A 14,127-nucleotide genomic window follows, 5' to 3' on the forward strand; every position below is an offset into this window, starting at 1 on the left:
ATACAATGGTGCAAAATACAGTTAAAACCTACTTTTAATTTTAATTTAATTTTCAAAAATGTATCTATGTATTTTATTTTTTACGGTTAAAAATACAGTTAAAACTTATACTTATTTTCATTATTTAATACAGTTAAAACGTATGCTTAATTTTTATTTAGTCTTTGTACCTTCTGCAGAAACCTTTTATTTTTTTCACCCTTCTGCAAGATACTGTTGTATTTTATTTTTATTGTTTTTAATTAAAATTTTAATGTTTTTGTTTTTTGTACCCTTCTGCAGAATAGTTATTTTTATTTTAAAAATTATTTAATATTTTATTGTACCATTCTGCAGAATTTATTTATTTATTTATTTTTTATTGACCAACTTCTGATGGTATCACATGACCTGCTAGATCACCTTGAACCAGCAAAAAACCAGTTACCTTGTTCCAGAAACCAGCTTGATATGAGCTGTTTTTCCCCAGCAGAATCTTCAGGAGGCATTCTGGCCCAGTTTAATGTTATGACGTTTCTTCTTTGAAAGTTTTCTTATGTCCACTTGGATATATATGTCACCATACAGAAGATAAGATCTCTTTCTACTTTTAAGTTCACCTCTACCTGAACATTATTTGTTTCTTCTGGTTTTTAAGCAGATTTTTCTTTGTCGAATGACATCACCCGGGCCGTCTGAGGACCTCTCATCTTCTCTTGCTTTATCTCTATCCTGAACCCATTTCACCGCTTTTCAGCCAAAGCAAGATGACATTTCATATGTACAGCGGCTCACGCTGATCCAGCTGCGCGCTCGCTGCTTATCTTAGATTGGTTACCGCCAGTGTCCTCAACTGTGTGGGTGTTTGCTCGGGTTCGACATGGTCTTTTTGCTTCAAATAGAAAATTCCTGTCCAACACAAATTCTGTCGTGCTTATGATGTATCAGTATCTCATAATTTCAGCTTGATATCATAATTGTCTTTTTATGCCATGATGACTTTTGTCTCTGAAAGATGACTTGGTATCTCTTAATGATTTAATATGTGTCTCAATTTTGACTTAATATCATAATTATGAAATTTTGTCATTATAATGACTTATCTCATAATTCTGACTTAGTATTATAATTGACTTTTTATGTCATAATAATGACTAGGTATCTCATAATTTCAATTTATCATAATTAGGCCTTTTCATGTCATTATGACTATTATTTCAAAATTATGACTTTGTATCTGATAATTTTGTGCCATAATATTGTGCCTTTTATGCCATAATAGTGACTTTTGATCTCATAATGATGATTTAGTATCTCACTTTTGACTTAAAATCATAATTATGTAATTTTGTCATAATCATGACTTATCTCATAGTTATGACTTAGTATTATAATTGACTTTTTATGTCATAATAATGGCTTTTATCTCAATGATGACTAGGTATCTCATAATTTTGACTTATGATAATGATTTTTCATGCCACAATAATGACTTTATCTCATAATAATGACTTTTATCTCATCTTAGTACCTCATGCCTCATTTTATCTCATGTGACTTTATATCTGTAAGTAAATAAGCACAATTACTAGAATAGTAACCTTTAAGACAATTCCATTTACTTTTTTTCTTACTTTTTGTCAAATTAAATTGATCCAGTAACACAAATCCGGACAAAAACAGCATGTTGAGCTCACTTTTTAAGGAACCAGTTTAAGATGAACCAGTTTTCTCCTGTGCATTTTATCAAAAATGACACTTGGATACGACCCGAAGTTCTTAGCCATGATAAATTGTATGTGATTTTCTTCATTTTCAGACTCATCATCCTCTGCACTTACTCCTCTTCCTAATACATTATGCAATTTGCCTGATGCAATGTCCTTCTGTCAGAAGATGATGAGGGTTTATGAAGAATGTTTTCTGTAATTAGGTCAGTTCGATAAAGGTTTAAAACAACACTCACACAAAAGGCTTCCAGGATAACAGATATCAATTTTCTGTTAAACAAAAACAGGAGAGAAGTTGTTACGCAAGGCTCGAGTCTCGGCCATCTTTCGTTGATTGTTTGGGATGCTGCAAGAAGATGAGACACAGTTTTTCTCTTTCATCACTAGCATGTGTCATGCTGCCATCTCCATGAGCTTTGTCTGACCTTCTGAAGGACTTTTCAATGCTCAAGTGTTTGATTATGCCGACTTTGAATACGCTTTGTGTGGTGTTAATGAATCCATGTAAAAGGGAGATTTGTGTATGCGAGAGAACCTCGTTCTCATAACCTACTTCCAGGAGTGTTTTGTGTGTTGTGCTCTAATCTGTTTATAGGTTCGTAACTGCACAGTTAGATTGTAGCCTGCACAGACTTATGACCCACAAAGTGCACATTGGTTTGTCTTGAAATGGGCTTTCAGATGAATATGATATGAACCATTTAAGTAAGAACAAATGATCAAAATTATGACATAAGTCAAAATTATGAGATACTAAGTCATAATTGACAAATTCAAAATTATGAGATACTGGGTCATAATTATGATATAAGTCAAAGATATAAGATGTGAAGTCATAGTTTTGACGTACTGTAAAATTATGAGATACTAAGTCATGATTGAGAGACTAAGTCAAAAATGTAAGATGCCAAGTCATTATGACAAAAAGTAGAAATTATGAGATACAAAGACAGTTATGACACACAATTAAAATTGAGATACCAAGTTATAGTTCTGACTTAAAAATAATTAATTATGACAGAAAATTAAAATTATGAGATACTAAGTCAAAAATGTAAAATGCTGTCATAATTATGATGTAAAAAGTCAATATTATGAGATACTTTGCCGTTGTGCCATAAAAAGCCATATTATGAGATGCTAAGCCATAATTATAACAAAGTCAAAATTATGAAATACTAAGTCAAAATTGTAACATAAATGCCAAAAATGCTAAATTGTAATTATGAATAATCATAATTATGACTAATCTCATAATTTCAATTATTTTATCTAATTATATACTGTCATGTCATTTTGACTTAGTAAATTTTAATTCTGGTGTAAAAAGTCAATTTTGACAGTCATTATTATTAACTAAGTCATAATTGAGATAAAAGATTAAAATTGAGATGCTAGGTGAGGACAAAAAGGTCATAATTATTCTATAAAAAGTCATAATGTCATATAATGACAAAGTAATAAATTATGAGTTACTATTTTTTTACTTTTTATTTAAAAGAACTGATTGAAATATTGTCTATGGCATCAGCTGGTCTTTGAAGGACACATTTAGGACCCAGGAAAACATTTGCAGTTTTTATCACACATAAAACGGAGGAATATTTTCTAGAGTTGTCAAATTGCACAGAATTTAACCTTTTTATCATAATTTTATTAAATGTTTGATTATGATCTGTATCTGCCATGAAATGCATTTAGAAGCTGATATGGGAATAAACTCAAATGCAGACAAATGTAACTGAAATAAAGCTGAAAACAATTTTTTTTTTTTTTTTTTTGGTAATTTGACGCATGATGTAAAATGTGAACTCGTTTGCTTTAAAATGACTCTGAATTCATGTCATCCTGACCATGAATCTAATGGCTGTGAATCACTTCTGTGAAGAGCTGTTCTTATTAAAATGCTCTTTCTCTCTCTAGTGGACCAGGCCGACCCGTACGCTCACATCGCTGCTCTTCACTTCGATCAGATGCTGCAGAGGTTTGGATCGCCCATCATCATCCTCAACCTCGTCAAGGTGAGATCCAGTATTTCCCGTTCCAGAATCTCCACGTCCTCCATTTCACCCCAAAATCAAGAGGAAATTACACTTTGCATAAAGAGAAATCAGCAAAATGTCAATATTGTATCACTGTAATATTGATTGTAAAACATGTTTTTTATACCTTTTGTAAGGACAAACTTTGAAAGACATTTTGTACGATGGACTAAAAAAAGTACAATTTTTAACATGCATACAACTAAAGATTTTTAATAGTTGTATTACATAAAAAGTCAAAATTATGAGATACAAAGCCATAATTATGACATAAGTTTACATTTTGTGATACTAAGTCATAATTATGATAAAAAGGCAAAGTTATGAGATGCTACATCATAATTATGACAAAGTAAAAATTATGAGATAATAAGTAAAAATTATGAGATAAGCCATAATTAGGTTACACTTTATTTCGACATTCTACTAAATATAAGTAACTTTATAACTACGTCAACTAATTCTCATTAATTTGCAACTACATGTCTATGACAAAATGGACTCAATAAAACATTTTTATCAATTTTAATCATAAGAGTTGATAAGAATCGTAAGATAAGAATTGTCCAAACTTTTCCAAATAAGCTGAATTTTATTGAATGTCTGATTAAAAACAATGAAATAGCCTTTAGAAGCTGATATGGCAAAAAACTCAAATAAAAGCAAACAAAATATTTGCATAAAGCAGTTTTTTTTTGCATTATTGCATTATTAATATTAATTACAATTATCACTGCATCATATCACCTTGCATTATTTTACATTAAATATTTTGTTGGACTGTCACATTGTGTTGCGAACACACAATTTTTAGCTCCCTTTTTATGCTTCTTTTCATGTGCATTCAATTTTAAAAGTTAAAAATTAATAGTCTTTTTAGACTGCATTTATTTGATCAAAAATAGTTAAATAGTAAAATATTATTACAATTTAAATGATCTGTTTTCTTTGAGAATATCTGTTAAAATGTAATTTATTGCTGCGTTCAAAGCTGAATTTTCTTCAGCATCACATGATCCTTCAGAAATCATTCTAATATTTTTTTTTTTTTGCGGAAACCGTGATACATTTTAATTTTCAGAATTCTTAAATTAATATAAAGTTCAAAAGAACAGCATTTATTTGAAATAGAAATCTTTTGTAACATTATAAATGTCTTTACTGGCAGTTTTGATCAAAATAATTCTTCCTTGCTGAATAAAAGTATTAATTTCTTTCACAAAATGCTATTGCATGCACTCTTATGTGCTTCACATGAACACTTGTAGCATCTAATGCTCTTGCTATAAATACAACAGACTGCACACCTGAAGAAACCTGCACTCTTCACTGATGTTTTTGAGTAAAAGCTACTTTCCAGATTTCCCATCTCTCACGTTGGCTGCCATGAGATACGACAGAACAAAGACCCAAATCGCAGTTTGAGCCAAAAACACACACACACACAAGCCATGTGATGTCCATGTGAACACCAGGTGCCAAAAAGGGACATCATTTAACACAAAACTGTAGCCTGACATGTTGAAAACACATGTGCATGTGTGTTTGTGGCTTTGTTTTAGTGTGTGATTCAGCATATATTTTCCGTCCAGATAAAAGCATGTGACAAAAGAGCCTTAATGACCCAAGTGAGGTGCATTACATGCTAAGAATGTGGTCTAATTAACTCCACACGCTTGTTTAGCACGCCGGACCATGCAGTCGCAACACGTGTGCGGTTTGTGTGTGAAGTGCATGTGTGTTTGTGAGCGCACTGACCTCCTGCATGAACTCTCTGTGTGTGTTTGTCAGTGGCCTCCAGTGGAGTGTGTGTGTGGGAGGCAGACTCCATTGTGGGCCGCAGGAGGACTCGGATGGCCGCAGAACAATTTCTGTGAATGCTGGAGTCGTCCAGAAGCACGTGCAAATGTGGCAAGGATTGAGTGTGTAAATCACACATCGGTCACGTGTGCTTCTGCCTGCTGGCGTGTGCGACGCTCAGATAATGTCTTACTAGTGTTCATCGTGGATTAGTCATGGCTCACTATAGAGGAGCAGGAGTACGGGTGTTTGAGTCATCATCCACAACATGTCTACATCCACATCTTGCACAATACAGCGTTTCTTATGCATTCTGATTCATTATTTAATTTTAGGTATAGAAATGTGCTTTTGAAAATCTAGCGTCCTGGCAAACCTTTGATGAACATTGCTGGATTTAAATTTTTTTTTAACAATATCTGATGTTCTTCAGAGTAAAAAAGCAGTATTTATTCATTATTTAATTCAGCATTTAAAAAAGGGAGTAAAAGTTGCATTTCCATGATAAAATGCACATGAGTTATGCATTTAAATATATTGTTAGTATAAAAATTTGCTTTTGAAAATGTAGTGGCAAACCTATGATGAACGTTGCTGCATCGTTTCATGTTTTTTCTCACAATATCTAAAGTTCTTAAAAGTAAAAATGCAGTATTTATTAATTGTGTTTCATTATTTAATTTAGCATTTTAGAAAAGAGAGAAATGATTGTCAGAGTTGTGTTAACATTAAAAATGCATAAGATTCAATATGCATTATTGAGAGGAAACAACTCTTAACGTTGTGGTTCATTTTCATGCAATCTCTGATAGTTCATTATTTAATTCTGAATTTTAAAATAAGAGAGCAAATGATTCTCAAAGTTGCATTTATTTGATCAAAAATACAGTAAAAACAGTAATATTGAAATATGAAATATGTAATATGAAATGCATATAATTTGCGCATGTAAAACATGTATTAATTGTTGTTAATTCTGGTTCAATTTAGCATTATATAACAGGGAGTAAAAGTTGTGGTCCTATGATAAAATGCATTCAAACCTATTATTTGTATAGAAATATTATTTTGTTTGTATAGAAATGAGCTTTGTTGTATTGTTTGCCAAATTTTACCAACATAGTTTTTCTAGAATGCTGTATTTTCCACACACACACACACACACACACACACACACACACACACACACACAAATCGATGGTTTACTTTGAAAACTTTTCACTCAGAAATTGCTTGTAATTACAAAGAATCTCTACAAAAATTTTGAAGTAGTAAGACTGAAATAGTATTTTCTTGTGAAACACTCGAATGATCTCGAAACATTTTTTACAGTGTTTTTTACTCCATTTTTGCAAATTGTCCGTTGTTCCCAAAGATTTGCTGTGCTTTTGTTTGCCTCAGATTTACTAAACGTAAGCAGCAAGTTTGTCACCAAGAAATGGCTGTTTCAGGGCTGGAGAGCATCTATTGTTAGAAGTTGAGATTAAATTGTTGGAATCAGTGATGATTGTTAGTTTGGTGGTTTTGATTTTGTCAGAAACGAGAGAAGCGGAAGCATGAGAAGATCCTGAGTGAGGAGTTTTACCCCGCCATCATCAACCTGAACCAGTTCCTCCCGCCGGAGCACGGCATCGAATACATCGCCTGGGACATGGCACGATACACCAAGAGGTGTGTAAAACTGTGTAAAGTGACTAATATTTACAGGTTTGGAGTCAGTGAGATCATATAAGCAGTCTGCATATGTGACCCTGGAGCACAAAACCAGTCATAAGTGTCAATTTTTTCAAAACTGAGATTTATACACCATCTGAAAGCTGAATAAATAATCCTTCCATTGATTTATGGTTTGTTAGGATCGGACAATATTTAGCTGAGATACAACTATTTGAAAATCTGGAATCTGAGGGTGAAAGAAAATCTAAATATTGAGAAAATCTCCTTTAAAGTTGTTCAAATGAAGTTCTTAGCAATGCATATTACTAATAAAAAATTACGTTTTGATATATTTACAGTAGGAAATATACAAAATATCTTCATGGAACATGATCTTAATATCCTAATGATTTTTGGCATAAAAGAAAAATGTATAATTTTGACCCATACAATGTATTGTTGTCTATTGCTACAAATATACCTGTGTTACTGATGACTGCTTTTGTGCTGCAGGGACACATATAGGTATTTAAAAATTGTGAAATATTATTAGAATCCAAAAGAAATGTTTTCTGTGTGAATATGTGTTAAACTGTAATTTATTTCTATGATGCGCAGCTGTATTTTCAGCATCATTACTGCAGTCTTCAGTGTCACATGATCTTCAGAAATCATAATAATATACTGATTTACTGATCAACAAACATTTCTGATTATTATCAATGTTGAACACAGTTGTGCTGCGCAATATTTTTGTGGAAACAGTGATATGTTTTATTTTTTTTCGGATTCACAGATGAATAGAAAGTTCAAAAGAACAGCATTTATTTGGTATAAAAATCTTTTGTGACGTCTCTTCTGCAGTAAACTGTGTAACGTGTTGGATCGTCTCAGTATGATCGCTGAGAGCGTGGTGAAGAGGACGGGATTCTTCGTTAATAGACCTGACTTTTATTGCCACACGTTACGTCCTGATGAAAGGTAGATGCACACATTTAAATGACCTTTACTACAACACATCCGTTTGTTTAATGTGAGCTTTATTATATATAATAGCTTTATTCCACAAAAGCAAAGTCTGTTTCAGCAGCGGTGTCACATGCTAAAGGTGCAAGAAATAAACTAATCAGTCTTAAGCTTGTGTAAATAATGTTGTTTATGTATTTAATAACAAATGTGACTCATTTAAATTCACATTTATGTGATAGAAATGCCCTCAGAAAAAAACTGTTCTGTCAAACATTTGTTTTTATATGCAAATGAGTTTTGTTGCAAATCGTTTGCAGAATATTCTGAAATGTTTGCCGCAGGGGTTTATCAGAGCACTAAATTAAAGGAACAGGTCATCCCAGATGTAGATGGGTTTGTTTCTTCATCAGGTTTGTATAAATGTGTCTCTGCATCAGTGTCTCAGCAATGGATGCTCTGCAGTGAATGGGTGCCGTCAGAATGAGAGTCTGATAAAAACATCACAATAATCCACACCACTCCAGTCCATCAGTTAACATCTGGAGAAGACAAAAGATGAAACACATCCAGCATTAAGACCTTTTTAACATTATTATGGATCATGGACTCGCATTGAAGCAACATTTTGAAGTTAAAAACATCTTAATGCTGATTAGTTTCAGCTTTTGTTTCTTTTGTCAATGAGACAAAGATGAACCTTTATCTAAGTGATGGAAAGGCAAAAATGTGGAGAAAAAAGGGAACTGCAATGATCCCAAGCATACAGCTCATCTGTAAAGCATGGTGGAGGTGGTGTCATGGCATGGGCATGCATGGCTGTCTCTGGAACAGGCGCTCTCAACTTTACTGATGACTTAATGTATGATGACAGTAGCAGAATGAATTTGGAAGGGGACAAAACCATCTTGCCTACCAATAAACAAGAAAATGCCACCAGATTCATTGGGAAGTGCTTCATATTGCATCAGGACAATGACCCAAAACACCCTGCCAGTTCAGTCAAGGAATTTATAAGAGCAAAGAAATGGAAAGTCTTAGAAGTTTTACCTAAAGTTGTTGTTGAGAGTTTTCTGCTTTTTCACTTCTAGAAATGGATTCATGTGAAAGATTTTTATTTCACATGAAGGCAGAATCTGTTTCTGCAAGGCCATGATGCTCCAAACACTGAATGATTGAGGGAGGAATAGCATTATGGATCAGATACCGAGCAAATAGACAACAGCAGTTTCTATTTTGACGTGTTCCTTCCTGATGAGCTGCATATGTGTACAGTGCTGCAAACACTATCGCTGTCCTTCTCATAAGAGCTCAGAAAACCTCCCGTCTGAGTCACAGCTGAAGTACAAGGCAGCACTTTTGTTGTTTTCCAGCTCTTGTTGTTGTAAAGCGCTGATGGTCCACGTGTTTCACTGATTGGTTGTCAAACACTTGAGGTGAAAGTGTGAGGCGAGCAGCAGTTTTAAAGACTCTCTTTGTTGTTCAGGTGGGGAGATCTCGGAGGGAAGGTCACACCGAATGGCAGGTTACAGGTTTGTCTCGACTCTCAGCTTCATAACTGCTGCATGTTGGTCCATTCAGAAATAAATCATCCGTCTGACTGACATCAGCCACACTCTGCCTGAGTTTACATTGCTGTTTAAATGCATTCTGGCAAAGATTCAGTGCTGTTTCTAGGTATTTGAATTACAGATTGTTTGCATAGGTTTTTACATTTATAAAATACACATTTAAAACCCATCTTAAGACGTATCTTCTTAGAGAAGCTTTTGATCAATAGGCGTTGAACAGATTCACATATTTTTTATGAATTTGAATTCATTGTTTAACACACTAAAACTAAAATAAATGTTAACTGAAATAAAATATAAACTGTATATAAAAACTGTATAGACATATATATATAAAACCCCCCTCAAAACTACCAAACAAAACTACAAAATTTAATTAAAATTAAAACTGAGGATAAAAACAGATTCTCTCTCTCTCTCTCTCTCTATATATATATATATATATATATATATATATACACACACACACATTTATTTAAACATTTATTTAAAATATATGAATTTATTTAAAAGTGTGTGCATTTTTTTATCATTTTCTATTTTGATTTTTCTCTTTTTATACTGTTTTATTTTACAATATTGTAATTATTATTTTTTTAAATGCTTTAAAGGTGGTAGGAATATCTATGGAGAGCCAAATTACTCAAAATTAAATAAATGTTGAAATATGTAAATAAATCATTAAATACATAATGAAATAATTAAATACATAAATACCGAAATAAATATTAATTTATGTATTTATTTATTTATTTGTTCATTTATTCATTTATTTATTTATTTCCTCCCTCCACATTTAATTTTCAGGGTTATGGTTGTCGGCGTGTCACTCAGTGGGCGGCATCACCTTTCAAACTCGATTTATTTGGTCTTTCTAATTTAGGCGCCTTTTTCTTGTTTTTTGCATCACGAGCTATGGCTGGGCATGGTGCCGTAAAAGATCTGTTGTTGACTCTTGCAGATCAAGTTGTCAATCAAAACGTTGACTATGACATAATTTTAATTCAAGTAGAAAATATCCGGGAGATGTTGGCTGCACAGAGCGTAAGCAGCGCGTATGTTTTTGTGGCGCCCAGTATTCACACCGCACGCAGAATCTATTTTTGCTGCACCGCTTATGCTGAATTACAGCCACAGTGTATTGTTCTTGATCTAAATTGACCTGATTAGCTTGAAAAATAACACATTTTCATGTAATAAATACACTTGTGATGCACAATCACCATATGAAAAAATAAAATGCACATCACTTGCACGAGGTTTAAATGAATAAAAATAGAGGCATTTGTTACTTGTACTTTTTATCATGTAAGCTACCTATATACAGCATGTTATATTTACATATGTGTGTGGGACAGAGGGTAGGGTGACCATACGTGCCATTTTTCCCGGACATGGCCAGGATTAATTAGTTTTGGCTTTGTTTTCGTGCTTGCTGAAGGCAAGTTATCATTGCTTTTTTCTTTTTTTCTCATATTTCCAAATGAATTACAGTTCAGAAAGCATATATATATATATATATATATATACACACATATATGTAAAACGCATTTAAAACCCATCTTAAGAAATAACTGCTTAGTGAAGCTTTGATCCCTAGGTTTTGAACAGACTTACTACTTTTATGCATTTTTATTTCTCTCTTTTTTTTCTTCTCTATTTTCCATAAATTAATTTGTGCATTTTTAATATATATTTGTAGTTTCTTGTAATTGCATTTTGGTACACTCTGGGGTTTTAAATACATTTGAATTTAAACAATATATATTAAATATTTAATTTCATGCAAAGTGCACTTTTGAGGATGGTAAGATGTTTTAAAGTTTTTGAGTCTCTTCTGCTCACCAAGGTTACATTTATTTAATCAGTATTGATCAGAAATACAGTAAAAATTGTGAAATATTTTTACAATTTAAAATAGCAGTTTTCTATGTGAATATCTGTTAAAGTGTACTTTACTCCTGTGATCATTACTCCAGTCTTCAGTGTCACATGATCCTTCGTTTTTCCTGTTGTTTTGACAGACGGGCGTTTTGAGGACGAACTGCGTGGACTGTCTGGATCGAACCAACACCGCTCAGTTCATGGTGGGTAAATGTGCTCTGGCGTATCAGCTCTACGCCCTCGGGATGATCGACAAACCCAAGCTTCAGTTCGACACGGACTGCGTCAGGTATCTGCGCAAACACGCATTACAGCAGTCAGACACTGTTTCTGTCGACCGATGATGTTTCTGTGTGTGCGCAGGTTATTCGAGGAGCTGTACGAGGATCACGGCGACACGCTGTCTCTACAGTACGGAGGATCTCAGCTGGTCCACCGAGTGAAGACGTACCGTAAGATCGCGCCCTGGACGCAGCACTCCAAAGACATCATGCAGACGCTCTCCCGTTACTATAGCAACGCCTTCTCAGGTAAAGAGCTGAGCACCTGGATGCTGCTTTCATCTGTAGCATGATATTCCAAGATGGTATGCAAGGTTATTATAGTTTTGAATTTTTAAATTAGTTTTATTTTAATATCGTTTTCAAATTTGCTATAAAAGTCTAGTTTTTATTAGTTTCATTAATATTTTTGTTAGTTTTAGTTTAGTTTTTATTTTGTGAACATTTTTATTTTGTTTTTATTATATTTTTATTAGATCTTTTTTGGGCTGTCAAGCAATTAATCGCATCCAAAATAAAAGTTTTTCTTTACAAAATATATGTGTGTATACTGTGTATATTTATTATGCATATATAAATACAAACACATGCATGTATATATTTAAGGAAAAAATTATGTTTATATATTAAATATATTTATATATTATATAAAATATAAGAATATAAATTTATAATGTATTTACATATTTTCAATATATATACAGTATGTGTGTGCCTTTATATATACATAATAAATACAAAGAACACACATATATTATGTAAACAAAAACTTATTTATTTTGTATGAGATTAATCGTTTGACAGCCCTATTATATGTAATTACACACATGCCGGTTACTCACTAGAAGCATCACAATATATTTGTAGGACTGTCAACTCTATATAGAAGAGTGGTAAGGGAAAGCAACGAAAATGCAGCGCGTTGCGTTCTTCTGACCTCGTCTGCTTGCCTGTATATAGTTGGCGTAATCATCAGTAAAGTGTGTTCTGAGATCTGAGGTCTTATATCACTGTATTAGTTCACTGAGGCGCGTTGTTGGGGAATCCTGGCGTGTGACGTATGAGGGGAACCCCAGTGTTACAGCACAGCGTCACACAAGCCATGATACAAAGTAAAGGAACCTAAGCAACCGAAAGCAATATATGTCTTCCTCAGATGTTATGTTAGTTCTGTACTTCAGCGTCGGGTAAAAGAGCATTATATTCTCCTTTGTGCTAGAGAAAGCTGCTTACATATAGGCTACGGGAAACAGCAAAGATGCACACAATCATCATTTCCACGTTTATACTGGCCCCGATAATCAAAACTTATACTTAGCGCTTGCGCCATTTCTGCAAATCAGTTTTTGTAAATGAATGACTAGATCTACATATGGCCTTCATCAACAGCCGCTTCAGATCATCCGCTGGAGATCATGCATCGGTGCTCTACTGCTATTCCTGCGGGTCCCGGATGTGCAACCCTGAATTTCCTGCCAAATTTTAACCAATGAATTTGTGGCAGCGAATTTGGAAAGTTAAATAAAATGACCGAAATTTCCCCCGTTGAATATTATACATCGTATTTTTAAATAGATTGAATATTTTGGAAGTGAATTCTGGAAGGTCAATATGAATTTTTTATTATGAAAATGTGCGTGAAATATTTTGAATTTAAATATTCACAGCTTAAATAAACAAATATGTTAAATTTCAGGACCTAAAAATGGATGTCCTGGAAATACAAGGCATTAAAATGCAAGCACTGTTAATTGCAATGCATCTTTTTTTTCGATTTGTGGAATTCAGCATGCTTTATGTTTCAAAAACTATTGTCATTATTCTGCTTCCATAGCGGATCACTTCCAGAACACAGGCCAAAGAAAGACGTGGGCATAATTTAACCTTAGTGAGGAAAACATCTATAGCGACACAAAATGAACGCATGCTGAGATTGATTAGATGGAGAAAGTATACAAATATACACCAAAATGAAGCAGTCAAGCCTTTTTCAACAACTGTTGTTAGTTTCGTTTCGTTATAGTTTTTCATTTATTTTGACATTTTTATTTTATTTTAGTTTACGAAATAGTTTTTCATCAATCGTTTACATCTTAGTTTTAGTTTTCGTTTACGAATACGTTCCACTGTAAAACCTGTCAGATAAGAAAAATCCAAATAAACAAATAATATAAATTATATGTAATTGTATTTGTTTTACTACACTACAGGTCAAAAC

The 14,127-nt window shown here is 33.3% G+C and overlaps 1 protein-coding gene across 4 annotated transcripts in view; it reads left to right on the top strand.

The window, feature by feature from the left end:
• Positions 1 to 14,127, top strand: part of fig4a (FIG4 phosphoinositide 5-phosphatase a) — a 67,707-nt gene that overhangs the window by 23,059 nt on the left and 30,521 nt on the right. For all 4 annotated transcript variants that reach the window (XM_079375305.1, XM_079375307.1, XM_079375308.1 and 1 more), the window contains exons 11-16: positions 3,633 to 3,730; positions 7,089 to 7,222; positions 8,072 to 8,188; positions 9,660 to 9,705; positions 11,769 to 11,917; positions 11,992 to 12,158. In XM_079375305.1, the coding sequence (XP_079231431.1) occupies positions 3,633 to 3,730; positions 7,089 to 7,222; positions 8,072 to 8,188; positions 9,660 to 9,705; positions 11,769 to 11,917; positions 11,992 to 12,158 (711 nt within the window). The remainder of the gene's footprint in view (positions 1 to 3,632; positions 3,731 to 7,088; positions 7,223 to 8,071; positions 8,189 to 9,659; positions 9,706 to 11,768; positions 11,918 to 11,991; positions 12,159 to 14,127) is intronic.

Source organism: Barbus barbus (assembly GCF_936440315.1).
Source record: "Barbus barbus genome assembly, chromosome: 24".
Classification (NCBI taxonomy): Eukaryota; Metazoa; Chordata; class Actinopteri; order Cypriniformes; family Cyprinidae; genus Barbus; species Barbus barbus.